A 23170-nucleotide genomic window follows, 5' to 3' on the forward strand; every position below is an offset into this window, starting at 1 on the left:
TCACTCCTGTTTTTCCTTGGGTTCATGCACCAATTGATTATGCTTGGACAGTCCTTTCCAACTAGCACTGGGCTACTGCTCTGTCACTCTCTACATTTTGAAATCTCACTCTTCTGGCTCCGGTAGAGAGCATCCATCCATCTTCGTACTTCATTAATCCCAAACAAAGCTCAGATTAAACTCTTACTTAGTATTCAGGTTTACAGATAATTTGCTTTGGCCTGTTGATAAGATGCAGAGGTCAGTCCTTTAGGTGCTGGTTGATAATTAGACATTTCCTTTTGATTTGAAGCAAACTATAGCAATAGCTGGGAAAAGGACCAGAGTTGGAGGATTGCTTGTCTGTTCTGGAGGCGGAGATGGGAAAGAAAAGAAGAGAAAGATGGCGCCATATGTAAGATGGCGCCGTATGTATGAAAGAAAAGAGAAAGATGGCGCCGTATCCTTTTGTAAAAATTGCAAAAATGACTGCTAGAGGTGAGAGGGAACTGCCTCAGTGAGCTGTTTATTTCAGTACTAGATTCTTCGAGTTTGGAGGAATCTTGGGGGTTAGTTAATTGGTCATTTTCTAGTTGGGGACATCATGGCTCTGAGAGGTTAACAAGCGGAGATCTGACACCAATTAACAGCTGACATGTGTTGGAAATCCAGGTGTCTTTTATCCTTCACTGCTCCTCTAAAAGGTAGCGGATTTCCATCTTGTTAATTTTTAAGGGGCTAAACGTATAACCTTGGAGTGGGGTTGCCTGTGAAAAGGCGCGTGTGTGTTCATGTAACCGGAAATGGACAAATCATAGTAACTGAGAGCTTCTATACCATCCACCAAGTGTAGGTGCTGACTGGAAATTATTGCTGTGTCTAGAATCATTTTAGATGTGCTCACAAACCTTTAGTTTGCAGGACTCTCGTTGCCCTGCGCCCCTGAGGCTCTTCTGACTGCGTTTCTCCCTGCATTCATTCTATTCTGTCACTTGAGAGGATGCAGAGTGACTCTCTGCCTCCCGATTTCTGCCTCTCTGGCTGGCCTTCCTTTTAGATGTCACGCATGCCATTCAGGGGATGTCTAGCGGGTGACAACATCAACATCTCAGAGCACTTGGGGCTTCGTCTTCTGACGCTCTTGAGTTTCTGTCAGTGCTCTGTGCTGTTGGTGTTGTCATCTTGTCCCTGGGCCCTCGGCTGCCCCCCACCCCAGGGTTGCCACATTGGCCTGGTTGCAGGTAACAGCCTGACGGCTTCAGATCCGACAAGCTCCAAAAGAGAGCAGCTCTAAGAACTCAGCACACTTGCCCAGACAGTGCATTTCCTATACAGAAAGAGAGGCACCAGGAACCTCTTTTTCAAATACATTGTGACAAGAACCCCACTGCAGAGCTGCCCTAGCTTGAGGGTGGAGTGGGGGGCCCAGAACCCGCTGAACCCCTTGACTCCATCCCAGCCTCATCCACAGGTGCACCAAAGGCATAAATGCAAGCCCAGGGGCTCAAGAAACGAAATTTGAAAACAGTGCCTAGACCTCTGTTGCTCCTTCTAAAGATGAGCTTTGGAGCCCAAGTGGTAGCTGCGTTGCACAGAGCTTCTCTTCTTTGACAAATGGCTCCTTGAGTAACGGCGAGGAAGTCATTTCAATCATTTCTCTCTTTCTAATTCTAGCCGGTATGTCCCTGTGTGGGTGTGTGCACTCACTCAAGTTAAGTCTACCCTAGATATGGGGGGCTTACCTGTCCCAAGCACAAGCTCAATGCCGAATGTGCGTGATCTCATTAGTCTTTACAGCAGATTGAGGAGGGCAGGTCACTTGTCCAAGGTCACCCATCTAGTGAGTGGTTTAGAGTGCATTAAAACCCGATCGTTTTACCCTTTACCCGCTATCCAGGTTAGATGAAAATGGAACTCTGCGTGTCTAGGCCAGGCCAACTCACTTACTTTGCAAAGACTTAACTTGGTACCTGGCACCATATTCCTCATGAAGCAACTTCAGGAATAAAGGTGTGAAGCAGAGCCAGCCAGCGTTAGTGGTGCCAGATACGGAGAAGGCCTCTGAGCCATCACTCTGTCTTATATGGGTTTGGTATTTAGGCTAATTATTATAAGTAATCATAATTTAGGTAGTGCTAATGAGCTCAAGACCAAAGCTTAACTAATCCATAACTAGAGATCAGATCATCCAAAAATTCTGGGCTTTTCCACCCAGAGTTTAATGTTGTGATTTTTGCCATTCTTGAATATAGTTCATTCTTAGGTTTGACTTCATAAATCATCATCTCCTATTGAGAAGTTAGGCAGGGGCGAGAAGGAAAACAATGAATTTTTCATTTGTGCTAGAAGTCCTTTCATCTTCTCGGACCCAAGTTTCCCCAGGTCTGGTTTTTTTTTTTTTGCGTTATGCGGGCCTCTCACTGCTGTGGCCTCTCCCGTTGCGGAGCACAGGCTCCGGACGCGCAGGCTCAGTGGCCATGGCTCACGGGCCCAGCCGCTCCGCGGCATGTGGGATCCTCCCGGACCGGGGCTCGAACCCGTGTCCCCTGCATCGGCAGGCGGACTCTCAACCACTGCGCCACCAGGGAAGCCCCCCCAGGTCTGGTTTTTAAATCTAAAGTCTGACTTCCTTCCAGTATTATTTTACCTTCTTATTAATTCTTTAGATGATGGAATAATAGAGCGTAGCTCCTTAAATTTTCCTGCGTCTTCACCTGTGATTGGTGACTGTGACTCGGGAAACATTAAGATTAAGATGAAGATTCAAAATGATTTAGCTGTGTTACCTTAGATGAATGTAGACTGGAGATAGTTCAGGACGAATAAGCTCAGGGTAATTGACTTATGGGGATAGAAAACCTGAAGCATTTCAAAGAGGGGAGCCTGCAATAATGTCCAGCCATGTGTCACATGATATGACACCATGTGGATTTAGTATCTGAGAGCCATGAGGTAATGGAGGCTTCGTGAGGGTCAAGCTTTCGTTTGAGTTTGCTACTGAATTTGGAAACATGCGATTGAAGCAGGACGAAATCCAGGAAAGAGCTACAAAAATGATTAAAAGTTTGGAAGGTCGATTCTATAAAGAAACAACCTACAGGTACTAGATTTCTTTACGGAGATGAGATACAACTTAATTATAGCCTCCAACCATACGATTGACAACATTTATTCGTTTGTTTATTCAAGCTAATATTTATTAGCTACTGTGGAGGCATCAAGATGGTACATTCCCGCAGTGATGGAGATTCTCTGTTTCAAGCTAGAATGAGTCAAAATGTATTGTACCTAAACACTGAGAATTCTTGAAGATTAGGGTTATAAGAACTTAGGTGCCTGGTAATTGAGGGACTATGGAGATTCCTGCTCAGAGCCTAAATAAGAGTCAAATCTTATATTTATGGGGATGATTTGAGCATCACAGGGTTGTTGTTGTTGTTGTTTAATATTATTTATTTATTTATTTGGCTGCGCCAGGTCTTAGTTGCGGCATGCGGGAACTTTGTTGCCACCTGGGGGATCTTCGTTGCAGCATGCGGGCTCTTTAGTTGCGGCATTCAGGCTCTTAGTTGCGACATGCGGGATCTAGTTCCCTGACCAGGGATCGAACCCCGGCCCCCTATGTTGGGAACGTGGAGTCTTAACCACTGGACCACCAGGGAAGTCCCCATCACAGAGTTTTTGATACAAAAGCATAGAAGTCCTTTCTAGTCTTGTGATTCTGAGACGCCTTCTTTAAACACTGGAAGAAACAGAACAATCGACTCTGGGAATTCTGATTGGATCGTTGTCAAATATGTCATTGATTCACTGAATTGTCCCGAAATGTTTCCTAAGGAAATACAATTCCTACCCCTCCCTCCAACAAATCCCGCTAGAATTTTTACTGGTATTGCAATGATTCTCTGATTTAGTTCCTGAAGAATTGACATCATTACAACGTCTGGCTTCCAATCCATGACCAGACTGCATCTCTCTCTTGTTTGAGGTCTTTCGTTTTTCTCAGCAGAGTATTATACTTTTCATTGTAGAGATCTTGTCCATCTTCCGTTAGATGAATACCTAGGTATTCGATGTCATTTGATGCTGTTGCAGATGGCATGATGTGAGCCCCTTGAAGGCACACCCAGTAATGCCCATCCATTTCTAAGACTTCCGCTGTCCATGGACACGAGAAGCAAGCAATAATCAGCTCTTCCTTTCTCAGGGGGTCAAGGCGCCTTGTCTAGCCACCCAGGTGGAAAAGGTATAATAGCGTCACTGCAGGAAACCTATTTCAGAATCCAAACATTGCAGCCCAGAAATGATTCTCTGGTCTACCCTAAATCTCTCCAGTTGGCATTTCAGCATATTTTCCTTTTGTTTGGTTTGCAGTCTGCCTTGCACAAAGGTTTCCTATCTAGCAGTCTGCTATTTGAATCATCAAGCAGATAGTTCTGTGCTGCGTATAAAAATATGTATAACTTTTATTAGGAGGGAACTTGCTCATGATAGAGTCTCGAGTTCAAAAAATACAATACAAATCTAATTTTATTTTTAAAATATACGTACTTAGGTAAAAGGGCTAAAAGAAAGGGCAAGACAGTGGTTACCTCTGGGTGACTAGCTTATGGATTTTTATTTTATTTATTTATTTTTTTGCGGTACGCGGGCCTCTCACCGTCGTGGCCTCTCCCGTTGCGGAGCACAGGCTCCGGACGCGCAGGCCCAGCGGCCACGGCTCACGGGCCCAGCCGCTCCGCGGCACGTGGGATCCTCCCGGACCGGGGCACGAACCCGCGTCCCCTGCATCGGCAGGCGGACTCTCAACCACTGCGCCACCAGGGAAGCCCTGGATTATTTTTATACATGTCTACATTTTCAAAATTTTTATGATAAACATGCGTTATCTTTGTACTAAGCAAAAATAAGCGTTTTTAAATAGAAAAAATTAAAACTTTGTATTAAAATGGCTGGCTTAAACTTCACTTTCCCCTTCATGGTATATAAAGTCTATTAAAATTTGCTAGTGAAATTAAAATGGGGGTGTGACTTATCTTAAGCTAATCAAAGAAGAGGCGTGTCAGTTTTCCCGCCTGTCCTTCTGACCGGCTGTAAATTACCCGGCGTGCTGGGAATCCGCTCCTCACGCTTGGAGGTCGGAGCACCTGTTTCATTTCACACTCTCTTGATTCCCGGGGTAAATCCCACAGTCACAGCGTGGGCTCCGGTTCAGTTCCTTTGTGGTCCAGACGTGCGTGCCCTCGTCAGCTGGCCTAGTAACCCCACTGTTAATTGACAGGTTCTCAGGAATCGGATAGCTCGCAGTCGGCCAAGAAAGACATGCTGGCAGCCCTGAAATCCAGGCAGGAAGCTCTGGAGGAGACGCTTCGCCAGCGGCTGGAAGAGCTGAGGAGACTGTGCCTCCGAGAAGCGGTAAGCATGACCCGTCCGCGCTGTGGGACCCTGTGTTGTCTGTGCCCTCATCTGTCCTCTCGTATTTATAAAAGGCAAGGGTAGGCGTCCTAAAGGGCATAAGAGGGAAGCCAGCCCTCTTCTGTTGACGACCCCCAGCCTCCGGGATAAGCCCCTCAGAAACAGGAGTCTTGGACCATAAAGAAAACACTCTGACAGCAGTGAAAGTGGGTCCTGGCAGAACCCCAGAAGGGTCCCCACTGGGGGCCAAATGACAAGTAGTAATAACAGTCATAATAACAATTGTAAACAACAACATCTGCATGGTGCCCCATAGTTTATAAAGCATTTCCTCATATGATCGTTCCCACGCTGGATGGAATGGTTGGCCAGCTTCCTGAGATCTTGTGCCCGAGTTTATCCTTGGGGTGGCTTTTGTTTCTCTTGAGTGTATCTCAGATTTATCTTTGGAAATCAGACTGAGGAGCACCTTTGGAGACCAACAAGGAAATCAGGATTTCACTTGATAGAAAATCCCCTTCAAAACTCATGATCTGGTGAATCTTTTCCTTTTTTTTTTTGGTAGATGATGCATTTTTTTCTTTTAGTTGTTGTTCGTTTGTTTGTTTTGTTTTTACAGTAGGTCCTTCTTGCTTTTCTTGTTAAATATAACAGTGTGTATATTTCAATCCAAACTCCCAATCTATCCCCCCTGCCTTTCCCCCCGGTAACCGTAAGTCCATTCTCTAAGTCTGTGAGTCAGTTTCTGTTTTGTAAATAAGTTCATTTGTATTACTTTTTTTTAGATTCCTCATATAAGCAATATATGATATTTGTCTTTGTCTGTCTGACTTATTTCACTCAGTATGACAATCTCCAGGTCCATCCATGTTGCTGCAAATGGCATTATTTCATTCTTTTTAATGGCTGAGTAATAGTCCATTGTACGTATGTACCACATCTTCTTTATCCATTCATCTGTTGATGGACATTTAGGTTGCTTCCATGTCCTGGCTGTTGTAAATAGTGCTGCAGTGAACATTGGGGTGCATGTATACTTTTGAACCAAGTTTTTCTCCGGATATATGCCCAGGAGTGGGATTGCTAGATTGTATGGTAATTCTATTTTTATTTTTTTTATTTTTATGTTTTTAATTTTTTTTGCAGTACCCGGGCCTCCCACCGCTGTGGCCTCTCCCGTTGCGGAGCACAGGCTCCGGACGCGCAGGCCCAGCGGCCATGGCTCACGGGCCCAGCCGCTCTGCGGCACGTGGGACCCTCCCAGACCAGGGCACGAACCCGCGTCCCCTGCATCAGCAGGCAGACTCTCAACCACTGCGCCACCAGGGAAGCCCTATTTTTATTTTTTTAAGGAACCTTAGTACTGTTCTCCATAGTAGCTGTACCAATTTACATTCCCACCAGCAGTAGGAATTACATTCTTCACACCCACTCCAGCGTTTATTGTTTGTAGATTTTTTGATGATGGCCATCCTGACTGGTGTGAGGTGATATCTCATTGTAGTTTTTTTTTTTAATATAAATTTATTTATATATTTTTGGCTGCGTTGGGTCTTTGTTGCTGTGCGCGGGTTTTCTCTAGTTGCAGCGAGCAGGGGCTACTCTTCGTTGCGGTGCGCGGGCTTCTCATTGCGGTGGCTTCTCTTGTTGCGCAGCACGGGCTCTAGGCGCGCGGGCTTCAGTAGTTGTGGCGTACGGGCTTAGTTGCTCCGCGGCATGTGGGATTGTCCCGGACCAGGGATCGAACCCGTGTCCCCTGCATTGGCAGGCTTTTTTTTAATATAAATTTATTTATATATTTTTGGCTGCGTTGGGTCTTTGTTGCTGTGCGCGGGTTTTCTCTAGTTGCAGCGAGCAGGGGCTACTCTTCGTTGCGGTGCGCGGGCTTCTCATTGCGGTGGCTTCTCTTGTTGCGCAGCACGGGCTCTAGGCGCGCGGGCTTCAGTAGTTGTGGCGTACGGGCTTAGTTGCTCCGCGGCATGTGGGATTGTCCCGGACCAGGGATCGAACCCGTGTCCCCTGCATTGGCAGGCAGATTCTTAACCACTGCACCACCAGGGAAGTCCCTCTCGTAGTTTTGATTTGCATTTCTCTCTGCGATGTTGAGCATCTTTTCATGTGCTTCTTGGCCACCTGTATGTCTTCTTTGGAGAAATGTCTGTTTAGGTGTTCTGCCCATTTTTTGATTGGGTCGTTTGTTTTTTTGGCTCTTGAGCCACATGAGCTATTTGTAAATGAAATCCTAGCCTAGTCTTCTAAAAAATCTTTTAATTTTAGGCAAAGCAGTGCTTCCTCAAGTGTATATGTACACAAGGCTCATGTCTCATGGGGATTTAGAGACTGTGGCAGGTCACTGTCTCTATTTATTTTAACATCTATTTCCACCACCTTCTGCTTATTCCACAACTTCTTGTTATCATGTTTGAAGACTTGATTTTTTAACGCATCTCGCGTTACTGTGCGTATGTGTGTATGCACACACGTGTGCATGTGCTTGCACACAGACACCATGGGGTGGGAGCCCTCGGGAGAGAGAGTGTTCTGCATATAACATTACAAGGAGCTCTGCTGGTCAACAGTTCAGAAAGGGAAGTGGAAGGAGGTTCCCAAACTAAGTTGAAGAGCCCTACTCCCCTCCCCCCAGTCCTAATGCCTCGCCCCAGGAAGATTGAAACGAGGGGCCACAGAATGAGATCATATTACAGTTCAATTTGGCTTAATTAGGCTCTGGATTGATTCAAACCGGAGCCGCTCAAAGCAGACCCACATTAGTGCAAATCCTTTGCAAATCTTGGGAAAGCAGTTGTCCCGGCTGGGGGATGTGCTCTGAGATACTGTTAATATCAGCAGTCTTTTTGTAAAGAATACGCTGGAAGGATTGAGAAAACATGGGTGTGGGTGTCTGCATTTAATAATTTGTAAAGCCTTGTTGTGTTTTTAATAACGGCAGCATCCCTAAACCCAGCAGGGAATCAGCATCAGAAAACTGGTGAAACATGTCCGGGCAAGGTTAACATGCCTGGTGAAGGTCTCTGTGCCTCTCGTAAAAATAAAAGCAAAATAAGGAAAACAAAGCTCCTGCTTCTTACTATGTGGACACCAGAAAACAGGACTTGAGCAACAGAAGAAACTTCACGAGAAGCCGCCACATTCTCCTGACTCCTCTGAGGTTAGGGGGCAGGAGAACTTCTGTCCCGACTCTGTCCTGCTCTTTCTGGGTCACACACACCCCCTCAGCTAAGGGTATCCAGAAGTACTTTTTGCCCCTGGGGTGTGGGGCAGCCAGAATGAGGTGCTGTGGGAGCGTCTGGCAAAATATAACCAACAGAAGAAGAGAGAGGGAACCAGGCCGAGCCCTCGGCAGGAGAGTGTTAAATTCCCCCTTCCCCAGACGGCTCTCGCTACACAGGATGTCAGATTAAATATGGAGAATCAAGGCCTGCACTCAAATACCTCCAAGCAGATGGTGGGAGATCAGTAGCTTCATTTTTGAAAAAGATATTTTGTTTTAAAACCACAGACTCTTTTTTTTCCTTCTTCCTCTTCTTTAAAGTTTTATTTCCTTTTTCTGGGGAGGCCTGGTACTCTTGCTGGGACAATACAGATTCTCAATTTGCAGTAATTACTAATACAGCTGTTCAATATTTCTTTTACGTTGTAGTAGCTTAAATTCACAAACTTAGAGACAGCATTTCAATTTTTCATAGATTTTTTAAATTTTTTATTTTATATTAGACTATAGTTGATTTGCAATGTTGTGTTAGAAAACCACAGGCTCTTTAGAGTTATAAATCAATGGCCCTTTTAACAACTTTTCCCTCCTTTTTATAAGTTTCAAAGTAAAAAAGAAAGTCCTAATAGTATAAAATCCTCAATATGTTATTTATAGGCAGACTTTTAGGGAAGTAAGTAAAATGTTGCAGGATAAACACACAGCTACTTGGGAGACATTTGAACCACGTTTAGAAAAAGAAGAAAAAAAACAGGGAAGAAAATTGCAGAGCATTTCATACTCAAAGAGTTGGCCACTGTGCTCTGAAATGCTTACAATGAGGAATAAAAAGTCCAAGAGGTCATTTCCCAGTGGCCTGAACCCAGGAGGAAAGAGGCCCAGGATCGCAGCGAGAGGGTGCGCTTGTACGTGCCGGGTGTACGCCCCCGACACACACATACCCCAGTGTGTACAGACACTCACCCCAGTGTGTACACACAGCAGGGGCACAGAGAAGCCATGTCACTCCTCCTGTCAGAAGGTCAGACTGCCCGTGGAATCTGATGATCAGGGCTTTCCTGCCCTTACGAGGCTGCCCGGCACAGAGGCTTTCTGCATGGGTGATGGATGTTCCCGAGAAGAGCCTGCCTCGGGTCTTTGTGCACCATCTGCGTTGATTCGGGACTAGAGACCAGGGCTGGGCTCTGCCTGGAAGGGCCACCGGTCCCTTGGAGGCCGGCAGTGGGTCTCCCAGGGTTTTCTGGTCCCTGGAAGTGACTCCTTGCGGTGGACGCCTGGACTCTACCACGTGGATCAGCGGCTGGCTGGGATTTGATCTCTGTTGAGCCCAGACGTAAAAGCTGCTCAGATAAAGCCTGGTTCTAACCCTGAATCATCCCACAGACCTTCCGGCGACTGCCCGGGACCATCGTCACCACGGTGCTCTGTCAACTAAATTCACTGTCGTTATACTCACAACAGTTACATTTCCAGAGCCCCAAACGCACATTCACCAGATTTTTTTTTTAAGTGGCCTTGTCAGTAATATGGATTATACTTTCAGTTTTGACTGAAACGCGTATTTGTACACATTTAGTGTCTTTTCAACTCAGCCTGTTCCTTGAGCACCTGGCCAGAGTAGAATAATTTTTACTCAAACTCAGTTTCTAAACTATATTATAATTCCCTTTTCTGGAATTTGCCGTATAGATACCACGCTTCCCAAGAAAACTCATTTGAAAGACCCATTTTAAACTCAGATATTTGGTGCAGTGAAATAAGCACAGAGTTTGGAGCCGGAAAGACCAGAGATCTCATGTCGCCTCTGCTCTTACTGGCTGCGTGGCCTCAGCAGGTTCGTGGTAGACACGCCAGACACGTGTGAAATTAACAAGTGAATGAGATTCGGGTTTTTATGATGAAAATCAGTAGCGATTTTATTTACCCGACAGGGATTTCCTTTGGGGAAAATCTTTTCCAAGTGCCTCTGTTCTGGAAAGGAAGGACTATATTCTCCCCCGTTTTTGGAGAAATGAAATTGTATTGCGTAAGATTATGGTTTCGAATCTGTGCATTGAGTCTGTGCTGTGAAGTGTGTGTGTATGTCCTAGAAGCCAGCCGTGTACCCCACCCTGACTCCTTGTCCCCTCGTGCTGTCACACTTCTGCAGGAGCTGACGGGAAAACTGCCCGTGGAGTATCCCCTGGATCCAGGAGAGGAACCACCCATTGTTCGAAGAAGAATCGGGACAGCCTTCAAACTGGACGAGCAGAAGATCCTGCCCAAAGGAGAGGTACGTGCTTCTCTCTGTGGCCGGATTCTCTTACACCCGCCTCATTTTCCCGTTCGTGAGGGCGCCTCGGTATTCTATAAGGATGTTTCCATTCTGCCGGATGCCATTTCCTCCTTCCTCCTGAGTTGCTCTCCTTTTACCTTTTCTTAAGTTAGCTGCTTTGTCAGTATGTGGCTCCCATTGGTTGGATTGGCCACCTTGCGTTAATCTGTAAGCATTTTGATTTCTGTGGAGGCCGTGTGTCTAAGTCAACAGGCCTGTCGCAAGCAGCAACGTTAATGGGAGAATGGTCCGTAACACTCATGTGTTCTTCTCCCAGCTCTTTGTCACTGAGAGCCAAGCGTACTGTCTGATCTATGACAGAAAACGACCAAAGAAGAAAGAACACTGAGGGCACGCCAGCAGGTGCAGAGATGCCGCTGGCTGGGGAAAGACAGTCGGGCCTGCCCTCGGTGGTCCTAACTCCACCCGGCTGCTAAAATCACTGCCCGAGCTTGAGCACCCCTCACTTTACCCTCTTTGGACTAAACCTCGGCGGGGGCTGGGACTGGAGAGTGCAGGTCTGGGGGCGGGGGAGCCTTGGGTCTCCAGCTGGTTAATAAGTGATCCAGTCTCAAACCAAGAGAAATTCAAGGCCAGGCGCACCTCAGGCCCCAGGGGCACGTCCAGGAAATGTCTTTCCAAATTGATTCCGAATACAGTTACTCATTACAATGCTATTGAGTAGAGGGCTGAAAAGGGCAGGAACCGAAGCCAGTGGAGACAGGAATTCTGTGCGCGTTTAGTCTTTTACAAAGTGCGAGGAGCCCCGCTCTCACGTGACACGTGCAGTGGGTGAGCTTCGGGCTGAGCAAAGAGGGGAACGCACGTGCCCTGGAGACAGTGGAAGGGGTGGCTCGGTCTCCTGAGATCTGTGATAGCAGGTCCCCGTCCCCCGGGTGCCGGGAGCACTGTTGGATGCGCCAGAATGCTTCACCCAGCTCTGGAGGCGCTTTTCCTCTTCTGTAAAATGAACTTCAGACCCCTCATTTCTCTCGCTGTGACTGGGATTAAGAGAGCCAGCGCACGGAAAATACTCAGCTCAGCGCTGACACCTGCTGGACGCTCAGTGAACAGGACGAGGTGTTGGAGAAGGTGGGCTGGGCTGGGGCTGGGCCTGGGACTTTCCCGGGGTCAGAACTGGGGTGCGGGCCGCTGGGACTTAGGAAACCATCTGGTGGAGTATTTTTCAAACCCAGCTGTCATCCGAATTGCCTGGAAACTTCCAGTCCTCTTGTGCTGGGCAGACACCCGCACTAAAGGATCCGGGGGAGACCCCCCATGAATGAGCGCCACCCGCCTGCATGCCGTTGTTCTTCCCAAGGTCCTGTCACACCTCCTCCTGGTGCCTCCTTCACACTTTCCAGTAAAAGACGACTCGCGCCCTGAGAATCCCACTGCATTCCTGTCTCCTCACCTGTCCCTGCAGACATCGCTGGGAAATGCCTGTTTCTCCTGGGAATGCCCTTGACGTCCTTGTTCACACGGCAGGCAGCCATCTGCGCAGACGGGCTGCCAGCCTCGTCCTTGGCTCGGTTTAAGTAGCAAGCGTTTGTCCTGGGCTCCCACAGAACTCCGGGTCGGTGTCTTGGGCCAAGGCTGCCCTGACAGCCCGCTAGCAGCTGCGAGGCTTTGTCCTTGTTGACTTGTTTGTCTCAAGGCCCCGGGCAGGAGTCCACCTTGTCACTCTTCTCCAGGGAAGAAACGCAGCGGGCATTTGCAGGAACTGGGGAGTTTATTAGACCCTTAATGTTAATAATAGTTCCTTTCATGCTCACCTTCCACTCTCACCCCTGGGCCCCCTCCCTTCAGTGCTCAAGAGGAGGTGAAGTCCAGCTCGGAGTTTTGTACCTGATGGAGGCACCCGGCCTGGCACGTGGGGCTGAGAGGCGAGGCTGTTGTATCGGCCTGTAATTCGGAAGGTCTCTTGGCCCCAGCAAACTTGGTGATCTGCTCCTCCACGGTTAAATCCGTTCCTTTCGGGCTTTAACCAGAACGTGGATCCCCTCCCCCCAGAGCAAGATGCGTGCTTGGGCTCCCCTGGCCTCGCTGGTCGGCGTTTGAAAAAGGCACCAGCTGAGCCACAGAGAAGCCACAGCGAATACGCTGGCCCTGATTTCATCCTTTGGGTCCACCAGGCGTCTTCTGGCAGCCACAGCTGCATTTCTGCCGGGTCCACAACTCCCTTTGAGGGAACATTCATCCATGGGCTCCTTTGGGCCAAAGTGAGGGGGGTAGAGGAGGGAGGCAGGCACACAGGAGAGGAAGGGGCGCCCAAGAGTGGTCCAAGGAGCAGGGGACCCGGCTCCACCACCGGCCGTCCACACTCGGGCCGCGGCCGCTGGCCACCCAGTGGAAGTTTTACGTAGAGGCAGGTGTGAGCGGACAGCCGGAGCTTTTGCGAAAAGAGCTGCCGGGGGACGCGTGAGTGAGTGCGGGCAAGGCCCAGCATGCAGGGCTCAAAATGCAAGAGGCAGAGGGCGTGTGTGCAGGGGGGCACCCACGGGAGCCCGTTAGCAAGCCCACAGCAAAGCGCGACAGAGGCCACTCTGAAAATAGCGCTGCCCCCTCTGCCCCACATGGGAAGGAAGCACCAACCCAGCGGGCTCTGCATCTCCAGGAAGGCTGGGTCTTTGAGAGCCTTGCTGGAGACCCTGGAAATGAACCCTAGTGACCCCCGGGCCTGCAACAAGGAAGCTCCCCGCTTCTCAGGGACGGTGCGTGTCTCCAGGATGGAACAGGGCCCGAGAGTCTCAAAAGTGGGCGTGTCCAGGGCCCTGGCCGCCGCGGGGCGGGGCCGGGTTGGCCTCCAGGGACGGAGGCTCGCAGGCCCGGCGCGGGGGCGGGAGGACGGGTGTCACCCCGCTTGGCATCCCCCTACGTGTGGTCTGCTTCTCACAGGAGGCCGAGCTGGAACGCCTGGAGCGGGAGTTTGCCATTCAGTCCCAGATTACGGAGGCTGCCCGCCGCCTGGCCAGTGACCCTAACGTCAGCAAAAAACTGAAGAAGCAGAGGAAGACCTCTTATCTGAATGCACTGAAGAAGCTGCAGGAGATTGAAAGCGCCATCAACGAGAACCGCGTCAAGTCGGGGAAGAAACCCACCCAGCGGGCCTCGCTGATCATCGAAGGTCAGTGCCAAGCCCACTCCCCACTGTGGGTGCCGCCCTCCCTCCACCGACCCTCAGAGAGCTGGGTCTTCGTCCAAGCCATGAACCGAAAGCCCAGCCCCCTGAGCGACCCAGCAAGCTGCTTAACTACCCTGTGCCTTAATTTTTCCATCCGTAAAATGAAACTAGAAAGACCTGACAGCAACGAGAGCAATAACATGCACTCAGATCCAGAGATAAAAGGGGTCACACAGATCAGACGATCCGTTGTCCCTCTCGATGGCCTCCTGGGAGAACGCTCCTCTCAGCCCTCACCGGGAGCTGAGCCCGGGGCCAGCCCAGGCTCCAAGGTCCTCAGAGACCTGGTCACCCTACCCAGGTCTGGAAGGGAAGGTGGGTGCCTCAGGTACCCTGAGGCCAGCGTCCCCGCAGCCCTTCTCTGTCTCCAGGGGCTCCTGTCCCAAAGCTTAAGCTGGGGAGGACTGGACTGCCCCCCTCTGGTGGTCTAGAGCCCCAAACTCTGATCAGGAGGGGTTAGAAGTGGGTGAGGATTATATGCGGTGAACACGAGTAGGAAATACCCCAGAATTCACCACCAACCGTCAAGTCTCTCCAACTATTATGATCCTTTTTTTTTAAGTCAGCAAATTCTTTTCCTTTTAATAGAAGTATAGTTGTATCACGCTGTGTGAGTTTCAGGTGTACAGCAAAGTGATTCACAAAAGAATAGATACGTGTATTCTTTTTCAGATGCTTATAGGTTATAAGCTTATAGGTTATTACAGGATAATTTAATATAGTGCCCTGAATACAGCTTATTGTTTACCAAATTCTTTAAAATATATATCAAGTCTTCTTTTATAGTTTATACACATTTAAAATATTTTTGCTCCAGGAAGACAGAAAGTAGAAGAGAGGTTACCAGGGGGCACTGGGGGAGGGGAACAGCGAGTTACTGCTTCATGGGGACAGAGTTTCAGTTTGGGAAGATGGCAGAAGTTCTGGAGGTGGATGGAGGTGACGGCTGCACAACGATGTGAATGTACTTAATGCCACCGAACTGTACAGTAAAAATGGCTAAAATGGTCAATTTTACATTACGTGTGTTTTACCACCGTTACATATACTGATATATTTTGCTGCAACCTAAAACTGTGGGCATCCTGGGGGAGGGGTGATCTACTGGTGACTCAAGATGCCAGTCGAGGCTGTGTCTCCTAGTTGCTCATAGTTCATCAAGTGATATGAATAAAGCGAATTCCTAGTTAAAAGTGAGAGAGATCATTAAAAAAAAAATCCTTTTGCTCTAGGTAATGTGGAATAGCTATCCTTCCCCACCTCGCCCCTTTGTCACTGGCCAAGACTTTGTCACTTTCCCTAACAGAGCTGCATTCAGCCAGCCCTCCTCTGTCTAATGCCTCTTGGGACCTCCTTCTGCCCCCTTGAAGGGACGGGGTGGGGGTCCCAGCACTGTGGAAACGTCAGCAAGGCTGACAGAGCCTGGGAAGGGCACCGAGTGACAGACGTCCTGCTGGTCGACCACAGAAGAGCGGCCTGCCCGGTGAGGGCCGTTCGGTGAGGACAGCCAGCAGAGTCTGTAAATCGCTGTCTGACCAGCTTGGTCCTATCTGTGCCCGTAGCCGTTCGTTTTTAACCCCTCAAGGATGCACCTTCTCCATTTTGCTGCCTCCTTGAAATAACGTTTCATCACACAACGAGCCCACTTCAGTTAGAGGAGGGATTCGTGTTCTTCTTCCTCGCCTTAGCCTGGTTTGTTATTTGAAGAGAGAAGGCATTAAGCTTGGAATCTCAAGACCTGGGACCTTTTGCTGACTTAGCCAGGAGAGCAGCGCAGCCTCAGACAAACCACTCCTCCCTAGACGTCCCTCAGTTTCCCCAGCTGTTAAAGGGGGAGGATCATCTTTCTGTCTCCCTCTGGGTGTGTTCTCGTGGTTAATTGAATAGTGTCTATGAAAACAGGCTTTGGAGAGAGAAGCTGTATTTATTTAGAAGCTTGTTTTGTCTGCTAAGGACTCAAGAAGTTGATTGAGAAGCCATTTACTGCCATATGAGCCAAACCGAGCTCCTCGCCCTAGTTTCGCTTGTGTAGAACAAACGGCAGTTCACTTCCTTGGGTTGAGTCAGAACCCGCCCTGAGATGGGCTGGGACGATGACGTAGCTTGGCCAGGCCAGGTGGCCTTTATATTGGATATTAAACTGCTGAGCATTGTTGTCGCCAATGAAACAAAGACCGGGCGCATTGCAGCGTCAGGGATTGGGGGGGAGCCATGACCCAGCACAGGGACTGTCAAAAGAAATGCCCAACAGCATTTTCATTGTGTTTCATGGGTTTTTTTTCCTGAGAGAGGAGGGTATGGGATGGTGGGAAACCCACTCTTTTCACAGATGGGGCTTTGTCTAAGGGATGTGCTCACCTCATAGACTTTTGCTTTTTGTCTTCTCAGATGGAAATATTGCCAGTGAAGACAGTTCCCTGTCAGATGCCCTTGTTCTAGAAGATGGTAGGTTGTCTGTTTCCTGCTTGAGAACTCGGAACTGGGATTAAGCTGTGTGTAGTCTGGGACGGCCCAGTGGAAAGCCAGGAGCCAGACCAATATGGCGCCGGGTTCCCTGTGATTCTTTCATTTCCCATTGGTCATCTGTCTGGCTGAGAGAGGGTGGTAGCTACAGAAACACACGTCTGTTGGAATTTTGTTATGTCCTGTGGCCCGGAGGTAAGATTTAAGGTGATCGTGAATGGTGTTCTACTTTCTTAGTTGCCAAAACCACATTTTAACCTGAACCGACAATTTAAACACCACGCATAGTTTCCTTTGGCGTATTTATAATTTCTGGAGGAAAGAGGTGGCCATCGGTTTGGGTCACACAGATTGAAACCTGCTAGCAGAGCCTGGGGGTAGCCAGAAGCAAACAGGCCTCCGCCCCTTCCTGAGAAATAGTGAAAGTGATGGGGAGATGTCCCTGTAGACTCCTGGTCAGGCCTAGGAAACTGTCTTCTTATTTCCCATTGACCTCTAAAAACCTAGTGATTCTCAGAATCTTTTCCTGGGAAATTCTTACAAAAACAGAAGTGACCCGTCCCCTCCTCCCAGCCCATCACCACCACCACACATCGAGGAAGAAGGGATTCCAAACCCAGAGGCATCTCTGAGAAGGTTCCCGTGGATTTAAACCCAACCTGGGGAGGTCAAGGCATTAATGACGTGGAAATCTATTAAGTGGCGGTTACGTTTTTTGCCCCTTAGGGAAACCTCAGGCGGGCAGTGGTAAGTGGCGATTCAGACAGAGAAACATGAAAGATCTGCGTGGCTCCTAGCCGTAATGATAAATGCAAGGATAATCATCACTGACGTTGATGTGGGGAAAGGCTGGCGGGGTATTTACCCAGTTGTCTTGGCCCTGCCATTTGCCCTCGGATTGTCATATTTTAATTCATTACACTGGTGGGAGGAAAGGACAGGCCTGCAGGGGAGCAGGGGGCGTGATTTGAATATCAGAGGTCCAGCCTGTGGCCTCTGTGGACTCCAGTCTCTGCAGGGGAGGAAACGGGAACGTTTGAGGGAGACTCCTCTGTAACGGGGGAGGGCTAGATTGTCATTAGCGGATGTTGATGCATCGCCTGTGATCGGTTTCCTGCCCACGTGTCAGACCCCGGACCTCCCAAGCGGCATTGTTGCTCCACGTGGGCCCCAACTCCCATCGCAGGCTTGCTCCTGCCAGGGGCTCTTTCCTTACTGATCCGAGGGTACAAGAGTGACATTGTCGCACATGCCCGCCGACGGCTGACGTCTGGGCGGCGTCGGGGGGCGGGGCGGGGCGGGAAGGAGGACGCTTGCTCACTTCCTCTCTTTCCTCTTTGTGCAGAAGACTCTCAGGTCACCAGCACACTGTCCCCCTTGCAGTCCCCTCACAAAGGGCTCCCTCCTCGGCCACCGTCGCACAACAGGCCGCCCCCTCCCCAGTCCCTGGAGGGACTCAGGCAGATGCACTATCACCGCAACGACTACGACAAGTCGCCCATAAAGCCCAAAATGTGGAGCGAGTCCTCGTTAGATGAGCCTTACGAGAAGGTCAAGAAGCGTTCCTCCCACGGTCACTCCAGGTGAGCCACACGAGGTCACTGTCCGCGCTTGGGCAGGCTCCCAGGGCCGTCCTAAGTAGCACCCGCAAGTCACCGGTCCCCGCCGCGCTGGGCGCGCCTCCCGGGCGCTGCCTTTCGGCGGGGCTGCGCCACAGCGCCCTCTGCTGCTGACCTGCTCGAGGTGCAGATTCGTCCTTCCCGGGGGAGCGGGGGTCTGGGCTCCCAATCCACGTGTTGGCCGCTGGCTTGAATGTCGTTAAATTCCATGGGAATTAATTAATTAGGAAATCTTAGGCGGCAGTACTCGGAAATGGCAAATGAGAGAGCCCGCTCGTTAAGAATCCCAGCGCGGCTCAGAACCCTGAACTATCAGCCACGAGAATCCTGGAGCCGAACAGCTGTAATCTCAGCTGTGTACCAGCAGCTCATTACGCAGCCGGTGTGGGAGAGGGGTTTGGGAAGGCGGTTTTGGACTGCCGCTCTGTTTTTCTCCTTCCCTTTCATTATGTCCTATAAAGCTCCCAGTGGGTACCCAGACAGGTAAATATCTGTCTCTTAGAAAACAGAAACTGTGGTTCAGGGCAGGGGCTTCGCAGAACAGTCACGCTGCCTGTCCCGGAGAAGCCGGTGAGGGTCTTCATCTCACGTTGCTCTGGGCGTCAGGGATAAGGACTCACCCACTTCTGGGGGAGTCCCGGGCAAGCTTCCCCGGCACCGAGACTGAAGGCCCAAGGCCATACATAGTCGGCGACCTGCGAGAAGGTGCAGCTCTGTCTGGCCCTGACCAGCGTGGCCTCCTCTGCTTTGCAGTAGCCACAAGCGCTTCCCCAGCACGGGGAGCTGCGCTGAAGCGGGAGGGGGAGGCAGCTCCCTGCAGACCAGCCCCATCCGCAGCCTCCCGCCCTGGAACTCTCAGTGCAGCATGCCGTCCACACCCGACCTCCGAGTCCGGAGTCCCCACTACGTGCATTCCACGAGGTGAGTCCACCCATCTCCCTCCCTAGACCAGACCTGCCTTTGTAGAATTTGGCATTGCTGGACCCACGCTGGCCCAGATAAGCCGTGAGCTGGAGTCAGGACTGAACCAGCGAGGTAGGTTCTTCTTTAAGTGAAGCAGAATCAAGAACTGAGCTGGCAGCCGGAAGCCCGTGGGAGCCAAGAGACACGTTATAGCCCACCGTCCACGCCCAGTGGGTACCGGGAGGTGGTCGGATAATCCCCTGGAGACGGTGGGCATGGAAGGAGCTTTCCTAAGGCACAAAAGTGGAGGCCGGAACGGCTACGCAGGTTAGCAGGGAAGCGCGCCGGGACCAGAACAACCTTGCCCTGGTGGGGTGATCTTTACTGGACAGTCCTCATGTATCCTGGACTTCCTTTAATGCCCCAAGGTGTAAATTCATTCAAGAGCAAAAGGAACAGGCAAACGTGAGGCTTCGGTGAATCACACCTTCCTCTCCTAAAAAGAGGCAAAACCAAAGCCATCACTCCATTTTCTCTAAAAGTAAGTCCATAGGGACCGCAGCTCGAAGGACAGATGGTGTGATCTTCTGAAAGCGGTGAACCATTTATGTAGGGTACGACTGAGCTCTCCAGGCAAGAGTCTCTTGTCCATTCATTCTCTCATTCACGCAACAGATATTTATCAAGTGCCTCTATGTACCAGGTACTATTCTTGGGCATAGAGCCGTGGACAAAACAGACCACGCTGTGCCCTCATCAGACTGACGTTTTACTAGGAAGAGAGTCACAGTAAAGAAATAAGTCAGTGGTGATAAGTACTGAGAAGAAAAATGAACAGGGCAAGTGAGTGAAGGGAGAGACCATTTAAAGGAGAGCATCGGAGAAGGCTTCTCTAATGGGGTGACATTCGAGCAGAGACCTGGGCGGAGGGGCGTAGCAAGCTCTAAGGGTATTCAGGGGACTGCAGGGTCAAGGCCCCGGACACAGGCCTGCACTCGGCATGTTCCAGGAGGCCGGCGTGGCCAGAACAAAGTGATGGAGCGGGGGGGGGGGGACCAGAGAGGAAACTGAGGCCCGAGTCAAGGAGGGCCACACAGTGGGGACGTCGCCGTCTACCCTGGGTGACGGCCAGCCCTGGGAGTCGCCTCTTCCTGTACTTGGCCAACCCAGCCATGGCGAATTTCTGTGGAAATTTCCTTGTACTCTGCCCCCGCCATATTGATGGGTATTTATCGCGTGGCTCCAATGAGCGGAGCGGATTGTAAACAAAGAAGTGGAGCGGTAAGTATTTGCACCCGTCATTTTTAAGGGTCCCGTGTGCCACCAGCCTTCCGTTTTAGACAGTGTTCCTGGGGGGATGGAAATCTGTCCACTACTCATAATAGGACCGGGTGGAACCATATGATTGCTTCTGCTGGGCTGTTTCTTGACCTGCAAAAATGGGCATTTCATCTGGCTTAACATAATACCAGAACGGGGATGAGCTTGGTTCGCTGGGTCTATAGAACCTCTTTCCACCTTTAAAAAAAAAGAAAAAAGAAAAAGACCTGGCTATTGGCATACTTTTTGCAGAAGCCCTTACGTGGGCACTTTGTCCCCATCGCCCATTCGGAATGGAAAATCACGGCGGAGGCCCGGCTCTCCTCCGGGGATCAGCGTCCCCTCCCGGCCCGTCTTCCCCTGGGAGGGATGGGAAGCACCTGGGTCCCCAGGGTCCCCGCCCTTAGACCCGCTCTCCTAGATGCGCGTTTGCGGGAGGCTCTGGGCCCTGCGGCCTCGCGCTCTTTCCGAGTCCGCGACGATCGGAGCGTCGCCGGGCCGCCAGCCCCTCCCCCGGGCGCCCCCAGACGCAGCGCGCCGTGGTCTCCCCGCAGGTCGGTGGACCTCAGCCCCACGCGGCTGCACAGCCTCGCGCTGCACTTTCGGCACCGGAGCTCCAGCTTGGAGTCCCAGGGCAAGCTCCTGGGCTCGGAGAACGACGCGGGGAGCCCCGACTTCTACACGCCACGGACTCGCAGCAGCAACGGCTCGGACCCCATGGACGACTGCTCGTCGTGCACCAGCCACTCGAGCTCGGAGCACTACTACCCGGCGCAGATGAACGCCAACTACTCCACGCTGGCCGAGGACTCGCCGTCCAAGGCGCGCGCGCGGCAGCGGCGGCGCGCGGCGGGCGCGCTGGGCGCGGCGAACTCGGGCAGCATGCCCAACCTGGCGGCGCGCGGCGGCCACGGCCACGGCCACGGCGTCTACCTGCACAGCCAGAGCCAGCCCAGCTCGCAGTACCGCATCAAGGAGTACCCGCTGTACGTGGAGGGCGGCGCCACGCCCGTGGTGGTGCGCAGCCTGGAGAGCGACCAGGAGGGCCACTACAGCGTCAAGGCGCAGTTCAAGACCTCCAACTCGTACACGGCCGGCGGCCTGTTCCGCGAGAGCTGGCGCGGCGGCGACGAGGGCGACGCGGGCCGCCTGACGCCGTCGCGCTCGCAGATCCTGCGGACTCCGTCGCTGGGCCGCGACGGCGGCGCCCACGACAAGGGCGCGGGCCGCGCCGCCGTCTCGGACGAGCTGCGCCAGTGGTACCAGCGCTCGAGCGCCTCGCACAAGGAGCACGGCCGCCTGTCGCACGCCAGCTCCGCCTCCTCGGACGGCGGCTCCCAGTACAGCGCCTCCTCCCAGAGCACCTTCGTGGCGCACAGCAGGGTCACCAGGATGCCCCAGATGTGCAAGGCCACGTCAGGTGAGGGGCGCGCACCTGGTCGGCCTGGAGGTGAACTGGTGGGGATGGAAGGCTCTCTTAGAGCAGGCAGGCAGGCAGGCAGGCAGGCAGGAGAGATGGTTAATTCTAGAAACCTAGCTGTCAGGTGCGTGAGACCTTCCTTCCCCTCCTTGCTCACCCCTCCCACTCTAGCCTAGGTTTTGCCGCGTGAGGAAGACCTGGGAAGGGGCGGGGCGGCGCACCCTAAGCCCCGCCCCAGCCCAGCGGACCGCGCGCGCCGCCGTCTCCCATATCGGCTTCCTGGGTAGCGGTGCGGACCGTGCCTGCAAGCCCCTTGTCCTTGTAAGGACGGAGATCCGAGCAGTGGTGAAGTCCGTGTCTTTCAGGGTTTATCCAGTCCAGGGTGCGCCTTTACCTGGCGAAGGGGGCCACAGTAGTAGGTGAGAGACAGCAGCGGGTTAGAGACCTGAGCGGAACCCTTGCAGGGGAGAGGAACACTCGAAGCCCTGAGGTTTGGCCAGTGTCTCCCCCAGGTGGCGCAGACCGGCCACAGAACGAAGTGGCGAGCGCAGTCTGCCTGTGACTTCCCCTGGTGACTTCACTGGAAACTCGAGACTGCTCCTCGAGGTCCCGTTTCAATGACGTTATGTTCTGACCAAAGTCATTTCTGTAAAGTGCTTCTGATGCCCCGTTGTTACAGCTTAACGTTTTCCTCCTCAGAGGAAGGGTTACCGCATATCCTTGTACTCGGGGCATCGAGCGGTACCGAATCACGTGAAAATGGAAGAAACCCTTCTCTCCCTTAAGTTAATCCCCTTCCCACTCCGTCTCCAAGAAAGAATGACGATGATTAAAAAAAACAAACAAACAAAAAAAAAACACAGTGTTTGTCCAGCAGTCTCCCCGTCCCTGCGGGGTTTTCGGCCCCAGCAGACGCTAACTCATGTATATACCTTAGCGCCCACAAAGAGGGGAGATTGTGCCACGGTGATGAGAGACTTGATCGGAGCGCCTTTCTAGTTGGTAGATGGGGTGCTGCCCGATCATGAATCGCCTGATAAAAGCCAATTAAAAAGAGAGAGACTGCATCACACTGACTGTAGGAAAGAAAGTGGGAGAGGATTTGGAGACATAATGAAAAATGCTTTTTAAAGTATCAGAATAAAATGAGCAGCAAATGAAAGGAAGTCCAAGTCAGGATTTGACTTGTGGCTGGAAAGAAGGTTAAGGGCGGGCAAAAATCCGGGGAAGGGAGAGTGATCTTACAGACAGAAAATGCGGGGGGGGGGGGTTCCTCTCTGGGGGACTGAAGGAGATCTTGGGGCCTGGGGAGGACAGGGCG

General features: G+C 51.3%; 1 protein-coding gene across 3 annotated transcripts in view; it reads left to right on the forward strand.

The window, feature by feature from the left end:
- Positions 1 to 23170, forward strand: part of FRMD4A (FERM domain containing 4A) — a 100046-nt gene that overhangs the window by 56732 nt on the left and 20144 nt on the right. For all 3 annotated transcript variants that reach the window (XM_028495604.2, XM_028495603.2, XM_024116363.3), the window contains 7 exons: positions 5261 to 5394; positions 10776 to 10898; positions 13839 to 14067; positions 16513 to 16569; positions 17933 to 18170; positions 18960 to 19127; positions 20984 to 21849. In XM_028495604.2, coding sequence (XP_028351405.1) covers positions 5261 to 5394; positions 10776 to 10898; positions 13839 to 14067; positions 16513 to 16569; positions 17933 to 18170; positions 18960 to 19127; positions 20984 to 21849 — 1815 coding nt within the window. The remainder of the gene's footprint in view (positions 1 to 5260; positions 5395 to 10775; positions 10899 to 13838; positions 14068 to 16512; positions 16570 to 17932; positions 18171 to 18959; positions 19128 to 20983; positions 21850 to 23170) is intronic.

The sequence above is a fragment of the Physeter macrocephalus genome, chromosome 11, assembly GCF_002837175.3.
Source record: "Physeter macrocephalus isolate SW-GA chromosome 11, ASM283717v5, whole genome shotgun sequence".
NCBI classification, from domain to species: domain Eukaryota; kingdom Metazoa; phylum Chordata; class Mammalia; order Artiodactyla; family Physeteridae; genus Physeter; species Physeter macrocephalus.